Source organism: Clinocottus analis, unplaced genomic scaffold, assembly GCF_023055335.1.
Source record: "Clinocottus analis isolate CAN_PGR_092001 unplaced genomic scaffold, fCliAna1.0.p SCAF_21, whole genome shotgun sequence".
NCBI lineage: Eukaryota > Metazoa > Chordata > Actinopteri > Perciformes > Cottidae > Clinocottus > Clinocottus analis.
The window spans coordinates 4,146,262-4,169,684 of record NW_027175943.1 but is presented as its reverse complement, the minus strand read 5'-3'; the positions used below and the strand labels follow the sequence as shown (position 1 = coordinate 4,169,684).

Sequence of the window (23,423 nt, the reverse complement as noted above, 5' to 3'; positions counted from 1 at the left end):
CAGTAAGGCTGTTAATGAGGCCCTGCGTGTCCTTGCTGATGCGGCTCCTGCCTCCTTTTAAATTACACACCAGAGGGGAAGCCGCTTGCCGGCTAATTGTTCAGGAGTTTCCAGTCATAAAAATACCATTAAGAGTGATGTGCAGATGCATGCACGTAGAAGGAAGCCCATTGATACACAAAAATGAACTATGTACATGTAACACTGAAGCAACGGGTTTGAAAAAGTGGAACAAATATCAAGACAAGTACATGCAAGTAAGAATATTCAGTTAGTTTGATCGCAGCGTGGCGTAGATGAAGCTTTCTAAATGAAGATGAATATCACTGAGGTTTTTTGACAACTACTCCTACTTAGTGTCGTTATTCCCGACATGTTTGTCTCCTAAACAGAAGCATTAACGGTTGTTTGGCCGATTTGGTTTTGGACACAGGGATTTGGCGGTTGTGCGGGATTACGAAGGGTCAAAATGTTAGCTTGTTTATGGTTTGTTGATTGGAGCTGCCTGACACCAAACCACCCGCACACACACACACGCCGAGGACATATGGCACAGTTCATCCGTCAAGTCCAAATAGCCCAGCTGTAAAAGCTGTGTAGGTGGTATAGGGGCTGGTCCTGAGTAAACACACACCTCGGCTTATAGGAGCTTTGTGAGCTTTACGTTGAATTAAACACAAGACAAGATTCAGGTTCTTTTGGCGTCTGTTCACATGGAACGACTGCCGCTCGTTATCAAGCTAGTTTATGTTATTTTGCAGTCTGCTGATAGTTGTGGCATCCTCAGAGACAGAAGGACAAATGGCTAACATCATAGCATGGTGACAAAAATACATCCAAAATCAGTCAACGGAGGTCCAGTTAGTGAAGCTTGTGTCTGTGCTGTGAGGAATTGTTGAATAAAAAGGTTGTTGCTGTGCGACAAAGACTAACACCATCAGTTTTTAACAAAACTATATTTGGAAGATGATCCCTTTCAAACCTGTACCACCTTGACAACTTTCCATTAGTCAATAAAAGATGTCAATCATGTCGGCTTAGTTTTACCAAGAGGTAGGTAAGTGACAGGTTTACCTTTCAGTCCATCCCCGTTCGAAACTAATTGCCTTGGACCGCACGTATCCTCCAGCTTAGTGCTGAAAGCTTGGCCCTCAGAACAGGTTTTCTGCTCGCCATCCTCAGTTAAGTGCTGATAAGGAGACCGCTGGCTGCATCCCAGCTGCTGAAGACGACAACAATACCAAGAAAAGGCTTTCCGGGGGAACTTTAGTGCCTTCATCATTGTTCACAAACACTCAGAATGTTTTGGGTGATTTATTAAGTGACGTAGTAGTCTGCATTAGCCAAAGATGGCTATGGAAAAAAAAGGAGCATGCACTGCTGCTCAGGCTCTTAAATTGGCTTCCCAACATTGTTATCGATTCAAAGTCTGACAAAAGATTAAATTTCATTCTGTGTTTCACTCATCATGGCCAAAACACACGGCCGTATTTCTTTCCAGTGCTAGTGTAGGCTGAGTTGAGCGATGGATGAGTAATGGGAGCACTCCGTGCAGCCGACACAGAGCTGAGATCTTTTGGAAAGATAGATGAGCCTAGCAGATACGGACCGAGAAGCAGCAGATCAGCCGGTGCTCCAGAAACCACCTCACACCTGATGGATTCAGTCTGACGTTTACTATGTCTTCACATGACCAGGGAAGAGATGTTGAAAAAAAACAAAAAAACAGACCTCTCTGTGATTCATCGCCAAGATCTCTGCGTTATTTAATCATCCGTCTGAATCTGACTGGAAAGAGAAAAACGGAGCGTTTGTCGTCTCTTTCCATTAGCTGCGTAAAGGATGGGTCTGCTAACACTAATCTACAAAGCACATATCCGCCTGTCATCTTGTACCGACTGAACTGCTGGGCGACTGTCTCAAAGTGTGTCAAATTGGGAATTTTGCGGCGTGTGTGTGTTTTAGTGCACGTACTTTGTATTTCTGCACGTTTGCCTGCACACGCGCCACCATGCGCTTGTGCATCCATCCTCGGCTTCAAGGGAAAAATTAAGTGTGTGTGTGTTAACGTGTGCATCTGTGCTATAAAGAAAGAGAGAACGTAAGAGAGAGAGGATAATTGATAATTGCAGTATAATAATAATAATGCCATATTTTATTCCTTTGGCTGGTCTTGGCTCTTCTAAGTGCTGCAGAAAGCTGGGATCCATTAAGAGAGACATTTTTCCACCAGCCGTGCATGTAGAGACAGGGCTCTCCTCCAGCGCTCTTCATCGCTGTCTCACTCTGTCTCTGCTATCTGTCTGTCTGTCTGCTGTCTCTCTTCTCCCCTCGTGCTTCAGACAGTAAGTTAAAGCATCAGTGTTCGGTTCCAAAGGGGATTCTGATTCCGGCATTTCTGATATCTCCACTTTAGTTTTGGTAAGTTTACTTGAGAATGTACTGATCTGAGTGAAATGATGTAATATCAGTCACTTTATCATTGTCTAGCTCTTTCTGAAGATGACGTCATTTGTTGTACAAAGTGTTTCCCGACCACATCTGAACGTAAAAGGGTTTATAGCTGTGCTGAATGGCCGCGGTCTAAAGGCGTGGCAAGGAGGCGTGAAAGCGGTGAGGTGCAATTAATTGTAGAAATTAGACTCCCTGACAGTCTTTCCTTTAGGGCATTTATGGTTTTTCACTCAGGTTTACACTTGAAATGTATTAGCAGAATGACAAAAGAGAGCTTGGGGGATGAGTCTGGCACATAAATGGCCAATCGGATGCAGCGCATTCGCTTCCTAAAGGAGGTCTTGGACGCCGTGAGACAGCCTGTCGAGCAATTTGTTCGGCGCATACATTAGGCGAGTATGTCCGGAGACAAATTTCAGCAGTCAAAAACGTATTAAGGAGCTTCTCTTTTCTTTACTAATTTTAACCAGCACATAATTGTGCGTTTGAAATAATGCAGATGAGGCTAAATGTCAGACACGATGAGTTTATTAAGACGGCACTTTGTCACAAGGATTCACCGTGCCTCATTTTCGGGATCTGTCTCTCTTCAACCTGGCGCCTGACATGATAACCTGGTAGTTGATGACATCACTCACTCTAGTTTTCCAGCGCTTTCACGACCGCCGTGCACAGGAGCTGATTGATGACTTTCAGTGAAAGCTTTCGGGCCTCCGAGGAATAACCACTGTACTGTACCTGAGACAGAAGTAGTTCACATCAACTGAACCACATCCCCTTCCTCCCTGCTCGCTATAATTGCCCTGAAAAAGTCAATCCCTTTTCCGGCTCTTTTTTAGCTCTTGTTTAATTTATTTTCCATGCATTCGCCTTTTTACATGACCGAATATCTTCAAGGGAATATGGCTCAAGGCCTTTTGTTTTTCATTCTAGTGGTTGCTGGTAATCTTATTGATCCAGGAATTACGGCTTTTTCCATAGTTGCGTTAATTATGGCTCGCTTTGGATTCAAGTGTCCACTTAAGAGGGAGAGAAAAGACTATCTGTATAAACCCGTCATCACATGTTTTATTTGTCTCATCATTTGTCTTCATCCGGAAGATTCGCCTCCGGGTTGCCAGTTAAAACCCCCTCTCGCTCTCTGCGGGCAGGCCCGGCTTTGGCAAAGAAACACGACCGACTAAACTGGACTTGGCGACTTCCCCGCGTAAGTCGGCCTTCCCAGTTGCATAAGACGCAGACAGATGGGCAGCGTGTGAAGAGCAGTGGGAGAAAGACGGAAGAATGAGGGGAAAAAATGTGGAAGAAAGAGGGGAAAAAGCCCCGGGTCAGGGAATTGATAGAAAGAATGTGGCTCTTTCTGGTGGTTATTCGCAGTAATGATTTTACCTGACCGTGGCTTCAGTTCTGCCTGAGTCTGGTTCAAATCAGACTTTACAGTAGTGCACAGGCGTTAGCCACTTAATAAAAGGAGCTTTCTGCTCAGCCAGCCATTGTGTTTCTGATACTGACATATGCAGGTGTGTTAATTTCCTCTGATTCCTCCAATGATCACACACACTCATTATTCACACACACAGTTTATGGACCAGCTGCATGTCTTTGCATGGTTGTCGTTATATCCGAGAGGTCATGTAATAAGACTGTAAACTGGAGTGCGTGCATGAGAATGTATGTCCTTGCATTTATAGACCTTGTGCCTGTGTCCTAACGGAGCTCTCGAGTCGTAAATCCGAGCCGAGTGGCTTGAAACTCTTCATGCAAGGTTTTAGTCAAAGTGTGCGGAGATGTTTAGATTCCAACCTTAGTTTAAATAGTCTTTGTCGATGTAAAATACAATAAACTGCAACTACAAGCTCTCGCCGTCACCTCATGTTATTCAGAAACACATTTTTCTGGATAGTTAAGCAGAAATTTGGCGGCTCTTCAAGTAGCCGCCATGTTTTTCCAGTTGAAAAACTTGAACCGGCGCCCACATTCGTCCAGTAAAATGCACAGAGTTTAGTCCAAGTTGATGTTTCGGAGAAGGAGAACGCTTGTCAATCACACTTCATACAAGCTCTCTCGTCGAGATGATGCCTTTTTATGTGTTGAGCTTGGCCAGACCACAATAAGCGAAACAAACACGGAGAGCTTGGTTTGTGCGGCACCCCCCGTCTCATTCCACTGGCTCGCAGCCGTTTCTTCCATTTCTCCCATTTTCTCCCATTTTCATGCCCTTCAATCACGCTCTCTCCCCTCCGGAGCCACAGACCTCCCCCGCAGCGTGTCGGGCAGGAGAACGTTACTGTCGTCAGCTTTGACGCATTACACTCGCGGGCGCACACATTCACACTTGATGCTAGCGTTCGAGGGGTCAGAGCCTTCGCCTGACTTCCTGAATAACCGATCATGAGATGCAAAGTGCAGCAAATCGAGGGGGGAAATGAACACCATCCATCACCTGAACGCTGGAATTGTTTTTGTCTACGGCGGCTGAATTTCAGCGGCCTTTTTCATTTTCTCGAAAATACATTTGCTTACTGGTGCATTTCTTTATTCTCTTGGCTGAGCCGCAGTGAACTCTCACCGGCACTTAATTCAAGCTAAACTCTCACTCCATGTATGAGATTGCGGGAAGTGACACTTTAGGGAGATAACATGGAGAGCTGCTTTTTTCACCGAGAGGATTAACTTATTTTCCCTTTTTAAACCTCCTGTCGGACTCTGGAGGAAACGAGAGCAGTTCTGATGAAAGAGCTGATGCAAACAAGTGCCCACTGCAACAAATGAAAGCAAGGTGCATCTCTTTGATCCGGTCCCCAAGGCTGGACTCAACCATGATAAGATGATAAGAAAAGTATCTGTTTCCTGTCTGTGCAACTGCCACTTCCCGCCATCTCACCCGTAATCATTTCCTCCCCCTCCGTCCGTCTGCTTCTTCCCTCTCTTCCTCCTCCTCCTCCTCTTCCTCCTTCTCCGCCTCCTCCTCCTTCTTAGAGGTCCTCTGGCAGGGTTGAATGAGTCAGAAAGGTGGAGCGCCTCACCTACCAGCCAGAAAAGCCCCCGATAAGACAGAGCGGCCCAGACGGGAACGTCCACAGACACCAGACAACACATTTAGACTTTCAAGCCTGCAGTGGATTTCTTATCATAGCACCTCATATATCTGTGAAATAATGTATCAGGACTGTAAATTGAGGCTTTAAAGTATTTCTTTTTCCCTCAGAAACAAGATAAGTGGTTAGAGGAGCAGAACCAGCGATGATCTCAGTTCTGCTCTTAAATAATAATAATCGTTTAAATAATAAGAGAAAAATATAATAATAAGAGTTAAAAAATATTTTGTAGTTTCTTTCCTATCAATAATCATCATGCGGCCCTTCACAAAGGGAATCCTGCACGAGATGAGAATCAAGGTTTTCCAGTTGTTTCTTCTCTTTCTTTTCTTTCAACATTTGGTTCTTGTATTTCTGTTTCCTCTCAAACATTTAGTTCCATAATGACTGAATATATAACGGATCCGACTTCATCACAGAGGGTATTGGTTTTGGAAAGTATAGGTGCTACCGCAGAGTCAGTAAAAAAAAGAACAAAAAGTAGACGATGATATATTTCTAATGTAATTTAGTTGTAAGCAGATATCTTAACATAAGGCCTGACTTAATAACATCGCACACTTTACCCTGATGGCCTGAAATCATTTTGTAATCGGAGTAATTTATTTTTCCAATATTATCAAACTTTTAAATAGTGTATCAAGACCACTTCTTACTCCTTGCACGTGCTTTACTTTACCTGATTGGTGTGTAGTTTACATTGTGATGGTGATGGGACCATAGACACAACGCTTTAGTGTGTGTGTGTGTGTGTGTGTGTGTGTGTGTGTGTGTGTGTGTGTGTGTGTGTGTGTGTGTGTGTCTGTGTCTGTCTTGGTTTTAGGAGGAAGAAATGCTTTAGTCTCAGGTTCTGGGCGTCTTCACACTGATTCATTCTGACAGAATTTTCTCCATTCTCTTCTTTCAAAACTTTGTCCATCAACCTCAAATATGCTTCACCGAGGAAAAGAAAAGTGAGCTTTGTTTTCTTTTTTCAGATGAACTCCTCGTGCAAAAATATTTTGATTAAATCCTTTCCCGGGCTATTCATATGGGGATATTTGCAGCTTGTCTTTGTCTTTTATGATAGTACGTTACATATCTTTAGCTTAGTCAAACCCCACACGACCAAACACCAGACAGACGCAGAGAATTTAACAATTTTAGAGCAAGATATTTCCCTCAGGAGTTGGTAGAGAACAAAATCAGAGCTAAAACACAGTAAGTATCGGACTGACAACTGCAAATTCACCAGAAACAAAACTCCAAATATATGATTTAGTTGCTCTGTAACCCTGTATGTAAGTAGTTTGTCAGATTAAAGATAGATGTTTGCATAACTAACTAGCCATGACTTGAAAATGCCTTTATAAGTTAACGGTGGCCTGTGCGCTCCTTTTCCGTCTCTCGTCGCACTCTGCTCACCCCTGCCCTCCTCTCTGAAATGGACACCAAATATTTTCCAGAAACAGAGGCCTACTTTCCGACCTCTGAACGTCTAGAAGCGCCCCGAGGCCTCGTCATTCACCATTATCTCACACGAACGCTACGTAACGCGCAAGTCGGCCTGATGCAACTGACCACAGACGAAAAGCAATAAGGCGCAGAAGTCGAGCCTGACCAAGGTCTGATTTCCATCATCATGAATATTCATCTCGAGAATAATTGTATTCACGAAGACACGGCCAACAGATGTGTTTCAACTGATACGTCTGCTCTCCAGCCTGTCACCATGTATTGATAACTTCGGACCCTTTTAAAATCTCCCGACTGCCACATATCTGCTGAGAAGTGTCGACAGACAGTCAGGCGGTGAAGAGATACGCCCGAAAGTTCAGCTGAGGTCAGCGGTCACGGTGATGAAAGCAACTGCAGCTCACGACACTTGTAGCGCAGTAAAAAAACACAATAAAAAGAGGATGAACACGGCCGAATATGTGCAACCTGTCAGAATAGTGGACGATGAGTCTTACCAGTTAGACGTAAGACAAACATCTACTATGGAAGCAATTAGACACGTCTTGAAAACGCAGATCATCTTGTGTGTGAAGGAGCCGATTTGTTGACTAAAAGCTTTTAAGCTGAGGAATAAACAATCTGTACAACAGCACCACAGTTTGTTTCAATCCCCATTTCCTCCAACAGCTCTCCGAGCGTCGTGGTCCCATCTGTATTCCCCGCGGCAGACGTAGCCTGGGCAGAGCCACACCGGGCTACATCCTTCAACTGCTGTCTTTATCCTTCCTATCCGTCTTCCGAGTCGTTTTTTTGTTGTTGCCGTCTTACCCCGTTCTCTGAGAATCCAACTCAAATTTAAGGAAAACCCAAGTTCAGTCTTCACATCCATCTCGTTGCCAAGACAAATCCTGGTGTTGATCTGTTAACCATTCAGAAAACAAGCTGCTCCGATTAGGTTTCACAGAGCACCTCATTTTCACCAATTTGGTCTCTGGGCGCTGGATAAACTGCCGTTTGGAGAACACACACGTGCGTCTACCACACAATTCATTAGTAAGTACACACTGATGCACGTCGGGATAGATCCTGAAGGAGCTGGGAGCCGAGCCACTTGAGGATTTGAATGGATCTTAAATGCATGGAGAAGATCTGAATTTAACTTCGTTGGAAGGGGAACTGTCCAACGTATGTCATCTGTGTGTTTCTAGAACATTTAGACGGCTTAAAACAGTTTTGCCGTCTGTCTCCTGTCAAATAGTTTTTTGTTCAGTTCCTGCAGACTTTGCTGAAAGGTCGTAAATTACCACGCTTATTGCTGATTAAGTATTTGGCTTCAGCTGAGATGGTCGTCGCTGTCTGTTCGACGGCTGTTGGAATCACTGTCTGCTTTTCTCTGTCTCCTGAACACCAGGAAGTCTGTCTCTCTCTTTCTCTTCTTTCTGTTTGCAGTTTGTCTCCACTTCTCCCTCGCGCCTAATTTTCCTGCCTGGAGGAAAAGCTTCAGCGTTTTTTTTTCTTTCTCAGTAGACGTCAGTGTATGCAGTCAGTATGTGCTGGTTTGGACCGTGTGGATCAGTGTCCCACTTGGCCTTGGGCTGAAGCCGCTGCGGTCAAATAACTGGGCTTTGCTCCGGCCAGCTACTCCAGTACGAGAAAGAATTAGGGAATGAAAATGAGGTGATTGAGGCCAGTGGAAACAACTCTGTGTGTGTGTGTATGTGTGTGGGTGTGTGTGTGTGATTGTGCGCGCGCGCGTTTGTGCTCCAAAATAGTATATGCAAATTCATTTATACACTGACCCCACTTGTGGTTGATTCTGATATGAAAGCACTTATCTATTACCAATTTTGTTTCTGTATTTCCTACAAATCATTGGATCAATCTCAGGTTCTGTAGCGTGCGGCTGCAACTACCATAACTAAGATACAGAAGATTGTGCACCAGTATTTCTTTTAGACTTTTGCTAATTAGTTTTGGAAAGTTTGGGAATTAAAAATTGACACTGTATTTAATGTGGATTGGTCACATGGCTGCTCCACGATCTGTTTTATTATCGACCTAATAAATCAGATTCATGTATCAGATTTAAAGTGCATGCATACAAAAGGATAAAAATATATATATTTTAGCCACATGAGTGTGCATGGCCCTTCTTTGCATGTCAATCTACACCAGAGAACTTAGTTTATTTGTCACCTGGAGGATGGAAAACACCCAAATCCTTTAGCTCCCTTCATACGTCAAAGCCTCAGTGGGAATGACTGTGACTCTGCAGTTTTAGACGATTATCAGAATCACACTGTGAACTCTTATGGTGTTTTTACTGCACATGAGAAAATGAGATTTACGCTTTTAATGAATGTGTGAAAACTGTGGATATTTGACTTTTACCGAGAGGTATTTTGCATCCTCGTTCTCCAACGTTCCCCTGGTACATCAGGGGAAACAACCACACACCACCTCGTCTTTCAACCCAGGCCCAAAAGAAACAACTCGCTGCACTTAAGTCACAATTATCCTCTTTCTTTTTTTTTAGAGAGAAGTGAGAGGGTTGGAATGAGCTCAGCACGGGAGGCTGGAGAGGACGATCTTTACACTTCCCGGCTCTGTAAAACACAGATGTCAGTAAATCCCCTCAACGGGCAGTAATGTAAATTCAGACCTTTCTGCATGGAACGTGAGCATTCGTCACTGTGTCATTTCTCGCTTGTTACCCCTATTGTTAATTGTTCCCCCGAGATGAGGTTTTTACTTTAATGACTGCCGGGAGGAGGAGTGTAAATCCTGTCATAAAAATCTGATCTACAAAGTGGGGAGTCTCCGGGAGCCGCTGCGAGCGTATGAGGGCGGATTTCACCACTTCAGTCCCTGTTGGGCAAACATGAATCACACACACACAAACACTCACGCTCGCTCTAAAGTTTTATTTTATTAACTCTCAAAACGTAATGCTTGCTGGGCTTTTTTTGTTCCGTCAACACAACTTTCAGTAGCAGTTTCTACCGATCTGGCACTTTGCATAGACATGCATCTCATTTGCAGTTGATGCAACATTAGTTTTAGCGTCACTGTTTGATCTAAAAACTAAATATTTGCAGCTTTACCGACACACACACACACACGCACGCACGCACGCACACACGCACGCACACACACACACACACACTTGTGAACACACACTTCCTACACATCGTGATCACTCTCTTAACCCAACACTTTTTCCGCTGAGCGTGCATTCACACATAAACACACACACCTATACACACACAGATTCCTGCTTACTTAAAATACTGCTCAGCGATTGATAGGTGCTGCTGACACCATCCTTATGAAGTATGTGTGTGTGTGTGTGTGAGATAGTGATGCATGAAGGGTGAGGGGGTGGGGTGTTGAGATGGAGAGGTAAAGAGGGACGTGTGCGATTCAGAAAGGTGTGGCACTGAGAAGGATTTGAAGAATGATTTTCTGTTGGCAGGGTCAAAGGTCAGCCAGGCGTCGGCAGTAACAGGCCCGTGACCAGCCGCTTTAGTCGCCTGCATTTTGATGCCATATTGATAATAAACATCAGTAGACAAGAGCGGTTTCCTGATCTCCCTGTTTCCACTTGTGCTGTGGAAACCAGGGTTCTTTTTTTTTTTGCATTAAAACTGTTTTGTGTGTTTTGAATAGAGACTAATGCTAGATTTTTGAGGCAGATTTAGATTTGAGAGATGACACGATCTTCCCCAGGAGATGGAGTTTTTATGATACATGTTTATATATTTCTGAGCACTTAAAGGCGTTCTTGGTTTTGGTTAAGTTTGTTTCCCTCCCTCTTGCGTGCCGTGTTCACTTCACTTCCTGCCTTTGTTTGTTTTCCCGCCATTTTAATTGTCTGCCCCGCCCTTGATTGACCTCTGTCTAATCACATCCGCAGTGTATTTAAACCCAGTGTTCCTCTGTCTCTGGTCCCTGTTCATCTCCCTTGCGCACATGTCCGTTTACCTGATACTGTTTTGTATTGTTTTTTTCTGTTTAGTTTTGGATATTTCTTTATTAAAATCACTATTCATCATCCCCCTAAGCCCCGCGTCTACCTGCATATGGGTTCATACCCAGTGGTCTTTTTGCATCAGCTCCAAAGGGTTTCTGACATCTGCCATGCCGATGCATCAGTCGGCCTCTGACATTGAGGAACATGCATTTTCAATAAAAGAACTAACTGCTTTTGATGAGTGCATTTGAACTTTTCATCTTGTGGCCACATTACAAATCAATCACACACTTCTGAAACGCTGCTCCGTTCTCACAAAACCAGATTAGGTCCACAGCTTTGTGATTTGGAACATAAATCACACAAAATCTTTAAGCATAAGGATTTACTTTGGCATCTTCAGATTAAGATTGACCAAAAACGTCACACATTGGCACCTGAAGAAACCAAAAGTATTTCAAAGAGCCAGTGGTGGCAAACTAAATAACATGTTTTTATGTGCTGAGGCGCGGAGGTCTATTAGTAAACCATTTGCTATGTGGAGGTTAGCGTTTGAAAGCGCCAGATTCCATTTGACTTGTTTTCTTTGGCGAGTGAGTGTGTTCGTGTCTTTCTGACTGTGCGTCTGCATTAGTTTAAATGACTATAAGTAGGTAGTTGGTGCATGTATACCGACATCCTGTTGTCTTTGTTTGTGTGCTTGATGCGATTTATCTCACATTCTCCAGGTTTAATTGAGCAAGATTTTCATTTGTGGATTTATTAGATGTGTTTTCAGCCTCGGTGAGAAACCTTGTTCCAGGTAGTTAACTAAATATAGAAACAAAATGTGCTCTGGCCTCAACTTTGATTCGCTCATGTTTTAAATGCTTTGTGTTGGCAAGAAAGCCGTCCGCCAGGACCTGATACGAATTACCCAACTGAGCAGAACACAAAAGCACACAAAAATAATCTGTTTCAATTCAGAGTGTCCGAACACTAAATGCAGGTGTTTCCCAGCAACAGAATATTTGTATTGTCAATTTAGTTTTCTTGGAGAACAAGCATGTGCAACTTCCTCTTATGCTCCACATTGCTCTGGATTTATGGCGAGGTTTACAGCTTTTGTTAAAATCCATGGCAACGCAGGCCGAGTCTATGCAATCCCCTAAATGTGTCCTCCTCTTCAAATGACCTCCCAGCTTGCACTCCCTCTCGAAGTCGTGAGGTCCAATATAACTTATCAACGAACCCACCAATGAGGGCCAAGTCAACAAATTGAAACCTCTCTCCATTAACATATGCTACAAACACTGACATCTCTCCAATTCCCCACTCTATTAGAGGAAATCTCCACCGACAGCTGGTGCCAAGACAAATAAACCCCTCCGGAGAAGAAAGAAGGGGAGGACAGAAGAGAGGAACATGAGGAAGAAATGCAACAACAGTCAACACACTGCAACAAAGGAAAATGCTGCGTCTGCGTCTCCACAGGGAGGTCTAAGTCTGGACGAGATGGGGTGCGTTTTCATGGATACTTTAAGGTGGCGACAGTCCCCAAATTATTCCCTCCGTATAAGCACTTTCAACACGGCAGTCTGAAGTCAAGAAAAATCATCGCGCTTCACCACACTGTTTCCTTTGTTTATTTCAGAATCAAAGCGCGGCCTCAGAGATGCTCCTGCGGTCGCCCTGTGCTCGGGTAGTGAGGCAATGAGCTCATGGATGTCACAAATGTTGCATAACTCGTGGGATTTCTTCCCCTCTTAAAGCGTAATTCTGTTGAAAAACGATTTGATGTCGCGTGGAGATAATTTCCATCGCAGCCACGGGTACAGTTTAGTGGCAGCGACATTCCCAGCTGCGCGAAACATCAATGTTATGAATCGGGTTTTGCTTTATTGATGCTGACCAATCATAAAGATATCAATCTGTCAGAAGAGAGGCAGAGTTTCTCCACTAACCACAGACTCAATGAAAAAAACTCGCACCATAATATTACTTTTGCCTACTTGCTGCTGCTCAAAGGCTTCCCAGATAAAATCTAAAACATGAATAAATCACAGAATAACTCCTAGACATTGCATTGAAAAGGCTGGAGCTGAAGGAATCTGCTGTATTAGCTTATGGTTTATTTAACCTAATACATGTGTATTATATTAAGCATGCTGGTATTCACCATGCACTCATTGACATGTGACATATTGTGCAAACCGTCTGATTGTGCATTATAAATGTCAAAATACAACAGATGAGGTCGGATATGCAATTTCGTGGCCTCCATTTAAAAAAAAAAAAAAAAGATATACTATGCTGATACTGCATATGCTGAGAGAAACAAAACATGCTATTTCAATATTGAAAATGTCAAACACATGCCCCGAACATAGAAAGAACGAAATGTAATATAAGTTACCCGAAGGTACATGACATGAGGCAGATTGCCAAGTCAGTCTGACCCCGCTTTCGTCCAACTGGCATGCACACCGTGACTTCTCTTGTTGTTCTTCCTCCCACTCAATCAAACCAGCTCGCCCCGTCCAATTACCCAGAATGCCGTGTCCGATTGGAACACGGTCAGTGCCTTAAATGTTTCTCTCAGCGCTTCGGTCCGCCAGCACAGCACCAGACGACCAGCGGGTGGGGTGAGGAAGGGGGGGGTGGAGAAAATTGAATGAGTTTCTCATTTGCCAGCCAAGATGGCCCTCGCCCTTGGCGTCACATTGTGGAATCAGCGCCGCTCTCTTCTCACCGTTCCCGGTCGAGTCGTCGACTTTGATGAATGGTGTTGTGACAGAAACCGTCAAGCGAAGGCACGCAGCCGTCCAGCCTGGCAATTGACTGACCGTCCGCGCTCTTCTCCAACACTTTGGATGCCATTGCCCTTCCTCAAGTCCAACTGGGCTCAGTTTGGGCCTGTTTAGGAATCCACATCACACAGGCAGAAGTTAGTGAAGACTTTTAAATCACCAGGTAGCCATAAGTCAGTTAGTGGTTCCCAAATTGGGAGCATTTTCCGGGTAATGGCTCTTCTGTTCTAGGAATAGTTTTCCATCCCTAAAATTTCGCCAACTATACCCCAGACAGGTTAACAATTATCCTCCTCCTGTGGTTTTAAGAACCTGCACTTTTAAAGACAATGATTGATGAATTATCCTCTCTCAAAAATATTGTGTTCCTTTTTGTGTCTACTCCGAAAGCACAGATAAAACTCTGGGATGGGACCCCATATCGGGGTGATGGATGTGCAGATGGAAATGCATGAGATGGCTTACACCACAGTTTGTTATTTTACATATTGTAGTACGTGCTTTTGGTATGAACGCTCACACATCCCACACTTGAAGATCTGTGTTTTCATTAATCATAACTTGGAAGCAACACTTGCAAGTATCTGTTGCAGTGTTTCCAGCTCCACTCTGCAGCATGAACAGTCAGTCTGCAGTGTTGATAATGGAGATCAGATACGGCTGGTTTATTACTTCTACGTAGGTGCCTGTGCAGCTATTCTTTTTGCGTTGTCTGTCTTTACTGCAGTGGTGAAGTAATTAACAATGTCGTCTTTAAAATGCAAGATTAGTGGGTTTGCTCTTGATGTCCATTAACAGTAAATTCTGCGTATCTCAAAGCATACCGTATTTTTACAGGGAACAATTCATTCCCTTTATTCTGACAAGGTTAAAGTCATGATGGCTTCTCATCATTGTGCAGTTGTGAGTACAGACCGCTCTAAAAACATCTTGCAAACATCTATCTTTTTAACACATGCATTTTTTCAGCATTACCTCTGACGGTGATGCTTTTTGGCAGCCAAATCTTAAAATGAGGGAGAGCTTTGAAACTTGTTTTAGCAGGTAAATGATAAACTACTTAGTCAAAGAAAAAAAGATGACCTGACATTTGTGTGATGGACTGTCTGCTGGATCTGAGGCTGGTATCAAGTATCTACAAGTTGATTTACATACCACACTGTCAGGCTGAGCGGATGGAAATCAGTCTAATAACTTTGGGAGTTGGTTAATGGAGGCCTGCGAGACTTGAAGAACATACGCTAACACATGCAAAGCCACCTGTATGGCCTTGAGCATGCTGGGTGGCCCTTGTGAAAACCAATCTCCTAACTGTCAGTCTCGTGGCTACTCACCAAGCAAAACAAGAGCCGGGAAAGTTTTGTGAATTACAGTCAGGAACCAAAACGTTGGAGACAAATGTTCAGAAATGCATAATGTTCAAGTAAATGCATGTGCTTTACATGTACTTTAAAGTATACAGTATGAAGTCAAGATATTGTTAAATCTGAAGCCTCTTACTAGGTCACACAAATATTATTTTGCTGTGAAGCATGCAGTACAGGAGAAACCAAAACAAGATGTTTGTGGGATCGTGGCATATGACCGATTTAAACAGGAAACACATTGATATTTGCAAGTGACCTAGTTTATTTTTTAAATCCCAAATATCCAGTAAGTGAATGCGTCCCTGAGATGTTGCTCAATACTACCAGAGTTGAGTCGAGTGTTTGCCATTGTGTGTTCGTTTGTGCATGTTGTTCTTTTGAGCCCCCTCCGAGTTGTTGTTATTTTTACCACCCAAGCCAAGACCAGATAGCCTGTCAAAACAAGCACTCTCACTTCCGACCGACGGGGAGACAGCTCTCCAAACGGATGCAAAGTTGGGTTGCGTTTCCTTTTTAATTAATCCGCTTTGGAATGCATGCAAATAAAGTTTTTTTTGAGAAGGTGGATCTCAAGGAAGGGGAAAAACCTTGCAAGAAAATAATAGGCAGATTTGTCTTTCTGTCTGTGGTGTGTTTTTTATTTAGTGTCAGTCAAAAAGAAGATGAAGAAGAAGACAGTTCTTCCTGTGTGTTGAGATAGTCAACGACACAATAAAAGGTTTACATTTGACTGATATCCAATGTGTAGCTGCGTGTTTGTCGATGTGTTTTTTACTGCTTTATTCACTGCGACACCCTCTGTTTCCAATGGAGACAGAAACTAATCCTGAACTAGTTTTGCTTGGAGCCCAGGTGTGTTCGGGCTCTGATCAAAGTCACAGGAGAGGCTGATGGGAGGCCAGCAGTGCGGTGGAGATGGGGAAGGGGGGGATCCTTATTTATCATTCAGCATAGCTGCCATGCATATATAAGCCTTTGATTAACAGCTGGGCCACCTTGGCACCACCGTTGGCCCCTCAAGGTGTGGAAAGGTTTCCGAGTCTCTTCTGCCAAATGTAACGAGGTGCCTGCTTTTGAAGTTCTCATCATACATCTGTTTGGAGACGGAGAGTCCGACAGAATGAAGATCCAGCTTTTTCCCTCGGTGGACTGATTTAAAACAATGTATTCATCCTTTTTCTATTGGTGGTTCATCAGTGGATTGGAACATGAGTATGAGGAAGGGTGTTGTGTGGTTGCTTTTTATCTGACAAAAGCGAAGTATTTGTAATTTGAATATCAATCTTTTGACAGTAACTAGCTTCACATCGAAAGCCCTCATCTCTCTCTCTCTCTCTCTCTCTCTCTCTCTCTCTCTCTCTCTCTCTCTCTCTCTCTCTCTCTCTCTCTCTCTCTCTCCCTCTTCTTGCCAAAGTTCGAGGCGTTTTTAGATCGGCGATAGATTCTCTGCTCTTACCGCTAATCCCTCCGGGCCTGTTGGTCCCTGCACTATCACCGCTGCTTTGACAGATATCAACGGCTCCGAACAGGACACACTTAAACTGTCCCATTGCCGCCGGCTCATTATCTCTTCTTTGGACCTACGCCGGCATCGAAGCGCCTGCCAAGTGCGTAAATGGAGAAATGCACGGGACGTGCAGCACAGAGAGGCCTCAAGCTGACAAACAGCTGTTCGAGGTGTCCTTCGATGCATGTACAGAGTGAGATGAAGAGCTCAAATAAGTAAAAATGCCACCACTTTCCTATCCGTTCACCGGTTTGAGCCAGCACATCAGAATAATGTAACGCAAAATAACGTCTTTCAAGAGTTTTCAGGAATAATAATAACACTGGTTGGTGCAAGTTTGTTTTAGCGATGACATAGTTAAGACTATAATCAAAATGCTCTCACCCATTGTTTTATGTAGCTTTTTACTTGGTTTTAGGAAAGATTATAATTTTTAGAATTTATGTGCGATAATAAATGACTTGCCTTGCCATTATTTTTACAGCGTGTTGACTTGGTCTGTTCATCTTTGAAGCTGCAGTTCCACTTTTTCTTGAATCTCCTTTTTTATCCCTCTGTTATTACAGGATGACTGTTTTCATTCTATTTCCCGCCGCACCGACCAGAGTGAATGTGTTTTCATGAGCAAAAACAGGTGTAATTCAGATGAAGTGTGTTCATCAATCCGGCAGTAGCTTCTTTTCTTCTCTTCTTGTGTGCATTTTGTATAACCGAGTATATTCAGCGTTCCTGCCGCCACCTTTAGCGGCCCGTGTTAAATACCATGTTCGCATCGTTATGCACCGTGCGCCTCCAACAATAAGGTGCATGCCGAGAGTTACACTGCAGGGCCCCTTCCCACACTCTGGCTCCTGTGGCTGCCTTTATGTTAATGCTCTGACCTAAAGTATGCAGAGGCGAATTGGGAGGGTATTATTAGTGGGTATGCATGCGTATGCTCCGCTTGGTGGCATCCCCGCAGTCGCTAACACCAGCCACTGACTCATGGCTAAGGCAGAAACCACTGTGGCCCAGAAGCACTTTGAGCAGCCTAATAAAAGACCATAAAACATCCCGAAACACAATGTTAGCAGACAAGAAGAGAGAGCTCGGCACATCAGCAAGTGTGCACACGTTGATTTGTTCGCTGTTATTCTTTCCACGGTGTGGGAAGACCTTAAATATTAACACACAGACACATGTAGCACTGCGCTCACACCTGACAGGAGGCCTGGAGGCCCTGGGGGAGGGCTCCTGGAGGCTCTGACAGCTGGGAGCGAAGCACCCTCTGGGAACCGGAGCAGCACCAGGCAGCCCGGCACTTTTGAGGATCAGAGAAACCAGTCTCTCCCTCTCCTCTATTCTCTCTCCATCCTCCTTTTACTCCCTCGCTTCACGGGCTCTGTAATTACGCCGCTCCTGCTAGAGCCGCTTGAAGTTTAGCCAATTAGCCAATAAAGACCAGAGCTTTCTCTCCTGCTCTGCTGGTCACACCCTTGCGTGTCTCCTCTCGCTTCACCTCTGGTATTTTACAGTCTTGTGTAGGCTAGTCATTACATCCTGTTTGGACCCAAAATACAGAAAAATCCTCCTCCCCTCCCCGCCCCCCCCCCCGAACACACATCCTTTGTTTCACTCTCATTCTGTATTTTTTTTTTTATGATAGACTCGTGACCCTTTTAGCTTTCAGTAAGTAAGCAGACATCTGTCCTACTGACTTGCTCTTGGCTCCTTCTGCTTCTTCAATTTCTTTAATTTTCTCTCCGCCTCAACTTCTTTTCCTCTCCATCCATTGTTCACCGGGGTTTTTCTCCACACAACCTCATTTAAAACGACCCAACGACAAAACCTAGTCATTGTCAGCTCGGCCTTCACAGCAAAGCAAGCTGATGGCCCTTTTTTCTCCCCTTTCTTTTCTACTCTAGAGAAAAATAAAGATAGGGTTTTCACTTTAATGTCCTTTCTAATTGTATGTGGTGGATTGTAAACGGTGGCTAAAGTTAGTTTGAGAACTGTAGCCGGTGTCTGGGGCGGACACAGCAGCCTGGTCTGCGTTGCCCAGTGTTCTCTGGTGGTTTCAAACCACTGGCGAGCAGCTGCGTAGTCTGCAGGAGAAATAATTACAATTGTAGAGCTTTCTCCTTCTTTTCGGTCCCTCCTCATCATCGTGCCCTCGTCCCCTGTCTTGCTGATGCAGGTTTTTTTTGAGGAACCCTAGAATTGAGGGCTGTTTTTAGTGGTTGTGTGTGACGTTCTTCGTTATTCAGTTTAGTCATGTCACTAAAGCTGGAACTGTGTTGGTAGCGTGGTAGCGTGCTTGCCAGGCAGCGCAATAGGATGTGTGTACTTGAAAGGTCAACAGCATGACTGCACTAACTAGGAGACAATTTGATTTGCTTGTCAACTTAAGTCCCTCTCAAGACTCTGACCAACATGAAGCAAAAGTGATATGAATCAGACATCATTTGGGGGATTTTTTTATTCATAAACTTAACGAGATGTTTTCTTTTCTAACAGCAAATACTCCGTCACTCCCGTGCCAACGCCACCAAGGCCATTTTCCTGATTACTGACGGTTACTCCAATGGCGGGGACCCTAGGCCGGTGGCGGCCGCTCTGAGGGAGCGCAGCGTTGAGATCTTCACCCTGGGCATCTGGCAGGGCAACATCAGGGAGCTCCACGACATGGCCTCGCACCCCAAAGACCAGCACTGCTACCTGGTGCACAACTTTGCCGAGTTTGAGGCCCTGGCTCGTCATGCACTGCATGAAGGTATGAATCGCAGATGAGGATTATTTAGGATGATGGGTAGCACAGCTGCTTTTGTGTTTTGTTTAGATCTTAAAAAGGCTTCCTGAAGTGTTCCCTCAATTCAAAGAAACCTCCGTTCACAACTGTAAAGACTTCTCACCCATTTCACAAGGGATAGAGTTACATCAAACCAAGTGTTTTGGTAAAAACTTCTTGTCGTTGAAACCTCAGTGGTCCCATCATCACCTTTTGACCTTCAGCAATATTTCTAACGTGAAGAATTTACCCTAAAATTGAGTGTTTACTTCAAAGGAAGCTGATAATATTTCATATGGAAATGTACATTTCACATGGTCTCTTCTGTTATGTGCTGCCAACAGCCATTAGGCTTCCCTTCCATACGTATTGGAAAGAATGAGGCCCTTTTCCCACACTTCAGGGGGACTTCCCACACTTTGTGGAAAAGAGGGATCCAGTCATGGCTTTTAAACTTAAAATATCACCGTAAATATCACAGTTGAGTTCAACTCTCTGTGTGTGGAGCTATAAATCCTACACATGCACTTGCAGACTATATATATATATATATAGAAACGTGCACTCACTCAAGGAGCGTCTGAAATCCCAGACAGTAGGTGCAGGAGTAAAGATCAGTGAGACAGCTCAAGGATAAGACCACGAGAATGAAAGCCAACGCACACCATACTATCAGCCCAGCCTCCGGTCCGTCGGTCTTGAAGTCTGCCCGACGCCTCCGCTGACAGCAGTCTTCAAACATTGAGCCACCCGCACTAGTCATGCACCAAATCACCGCATATACACCAGAGATGTCGCTCCTCGTCATCTATGGCGCTTTCTCCGCCTTCCTGCTTTCTCAATGAGAGGAAAATTGAAAAAGGAGCAGGTTGACTTCCAGAAAATGAAATTGAAGTTTCCTTGTTGCCCAGCATGGGAGCCAGTTATGGCCTCAGTCCCAATTGCTAGGTACTGCCTCAATCTAATTTTTTTTAAAAATGTAATAGCTTTGATTTATACTGTTTAAACTCTGGAAAATGATCTGGTGTTAGTCAGTTGTACATTTGTGGCTTGCAGGCACTGACATTTTTTGAAAAGCATTTCTGTGGTGAAGGTTCTTTTAAGTCACAAGTCTGTGGAAAGCCTGTTTAATTCAGCCTGTAGCCAGTCTCAATGGCATGCTGTACATAACCTAATACTCTTAATACAGCCACTAATGCTGCTTTCCTTTTCCCAACTGTTACCGTAACAGCTCAACACGTTCAATATGTCTGATCACCGGGTGGTGAAATCTGATTCCGCTGCAACCTGCGCTCATCTGTTTGTTTTCCACCCTCAGACCTTCCCACGGGCAGCTACATCCAGGAAGATCTGTCGCGCTGCTCCTCGCTGTGTGAAGCGGGCAGCGATTGCTGCGACCTGATGGCCAGCTGTAAGTGCGGCACACACACCGGGCAGTACGACTGCATCTGTGAGAAGGGATACTACGGCAAGGGTCTGCAGCACGAGTGTACAGGTAGGACAGTAAACAGTAAACAGTCACTACATTTTTAAAGGCTCCTTTTTTTGTCAATTAATCTTTTTATTGGTAGCAACTAGCAAGCAGTGATGTAATGGTTTTAAATGATCTGGAAGGCCTAATCCTGCAAATAGTCATTCACAATTCTTTGTATGGAAGAAATAAAGTGAGTTTCTACCCCCCGTCCTCCTCAACAACCACAAAAGTCACAACACAGTCTATCTTGTAAAAAGCTACAACAGAGCTTTAATAAGCAGACAACCAACCCAGTAAAATGCTACGTCTGTGGCATTTTTTGCTGTTTTTTAGTTTCTTTCTGACCGACCTTGTTTTTACAGCATCAAAACGACATGTTTGTGCCTCAGAGTTGGACATTTGGAGTTCCTTTTCATTTCTCTTCCTCTTGACCTCGTCTCCGTTACCTGTCGGCGTCTCTCCTTTAAACCACGAGGAGCTCACTGTGGGCGGAAGTTGAATAAGCAGTCTTCCCACTTCTCCACAGAGCAGATTGCTATCAACAAACCCAGTAATGTGCAATAGAGGTGGAGGACTGAGACCGTGATGTGTGTGTGTTTGTGTGTGTGCGTGTGTTCTTGCTCTCCGCCTTCAGTTTTTTCCTTTCAATCAAATCTACAACATCCATTTCTTCTCTACATGCACTAAAGGTGCTGCTGTCATTTTGAAACTAAATGCCTTTTTTTCTGCGTGGTTCTTATTTCTTGGCCTCCCACTTCTGCTTCATACGTAACCATTTAAGGAACAAAAAGAAATCTCTTTCTTATGTTGCCCGAGTGCACTGGTTGTTCCTTACTGGGTATTTATAATGTTGCTCTTGGACTTATTACTTTATGGTTGCACACAAATGTCATTAAAGATAAGAAAGTGTGTGTGTGTGTGTGTGTGTGCACAGGCATGTTCATGCATATGTAGCGTACAGACGTATGAAATTATTCCCTGGGGTCAAATTTTTTTAAAGAGCCACAAATTGTAAACTCGAGGGAATTATAGTCATAAAAAACGTACAAATGTACATTTATAATTATAGATACTTAATTGTCAAGAAAGCCATAAACAAACTTCAATTGGGAGTGAAATTACGGGATGTAGGAGAGCTTTCCGAACATTCCCTGTATTACCTTTCTTGGAGTCTTCTCCTCATCTTCTTTGGAGTCTCAAAATATGTTATTTTAACATGATTTATTGAACTCCATTGTGCATTAAGCTCTTCATTTCTCTACAGTTGTTGTTTTCTGTGGGTTGGGATGACTCCTACTGTGATAAATAATATTTCTAAATGAGATAATGAGAAGAGAATAACCTTTAATGATTCCCAGATGGGAATGTCTTTGCTAAGTGGGAGTGGTGAGACAGTGGCTCCTCTTTATGAGGGGAAACCCTCAAATTCAGACCTAAATTCTTTCGAAAAAATCCCACCGCCGAATTGTGATGAACTTTTGTATTGCATTAATTGTGTTTTGCTGGAGTGGGAAGCTTAAAATCACTCCAACAGTGCAGACATGTCAAATTAAAACATTAGCCAGCAGTCTGTATAATAATACATCAATGTGTCTTTTAAGTGTCCATTATCTGGTCTTTTAAATCTCTTAGTTACACAGTGTGGTGTTGCAATTTGATGCAGGTGTTCTCCGCTATTAAGCTGTGAGGTTAAGGGTTGAGACATTATTTTTGCTGAATATATAATCGCTTGAGTCACAGAGACATAGCAGTCTGTGTGATTGTTGGATAGCAGAACGACGAGCAAATTCACTAGCTGATGTGTGTAAATGTGGATCGCAGTCGACTCTCATAATAGGACACAATTGGCCGTGATCCTGGCTGTCTTTGCCCTCTAGGTCTTCCTTCCCACATGTTTTCACTTCAGAATGAGATAACGGGAAAAGAAAGGAGGAAAGAAGCCCATTTAAGTGACGGACAAGTTTGAAGCATTCAGATCAGAGTTTAAAAGTTGCAGTCAGAAACGAAAATGGCAGAGGGAGGAGGATTTTCACAGCGAGAGCCAAAAAAAGAAAAAAGGGCATCGGGGTCATCGTGACAAAAAAAAAGCAAGCCTCCCTAATTCTCATCAGATGTTGTCGAGACTGGGGCCCCACTCTGCTTATTAATCTGTTTTAATGGTTTAATTAATAGCAGGGAGCAGACTGCAGCGTTGGCTCAGCTGGCTCGAGGAAGGAAGGACGCAGCGAGGCGCTGCGACCGCAACCGAGGACGGCTTCCTCTGTCTGTCTCTCACCCACACAGCAATGTCTCACGGGAGAGGACTCGGCTATCTGAATGCCAACGAGTCGCCGTCCTCATGCTGTAGAGCCGACATGGCCGTCACAGGAACTTCTGTCACTGGAGTTGCTGTTTGCTAAAAAAAAACGTTGGCAGGCTCAGGCACCGTTAGCCTTGTTCATCTCAGTTTTGGTTTTGTTAAGTGGTGCGAAATACCCTCATTTATGTTTTTGAACACTACATTTATTGAAGGTTTTATTCGCTAATAACTTACGAGGCTCTTTTGAAGTAGTGGTGG

The 23,423-nt window shown here is 43.9% G+C and overlaps 1 protein-coding gene across 6 annotated transcripts in view; it reads left to right on the top strand.

Moving 5' to 3' along the window:
• Positions 1-23,423, top strand: part of svep1 (sushi, von Willebrand factor type A, EGF and pentraxin domain containing 1) — a 77,254-nt gene that overhangs the window by 5,557 nt on the left and 48,274 nt on the right. For all 6 annotated transcript variants that reach the window (XM_068587228.1, XM_068587223.1, XM_068587227.1 and 3 more), the window contains 2 exons: positions 19,122-19,377; positions 20,711-20,887. In XM_068587228.1, coding sequence (XP_068443329.1) covers positions 19,122-19,377; positions 20,711-20,887 — 433 coding nt within the window. The remainder of the gene's footprint in view (positions 1-19,121; positions 19,378-20,710; positions 20,888-23,423) is intronic.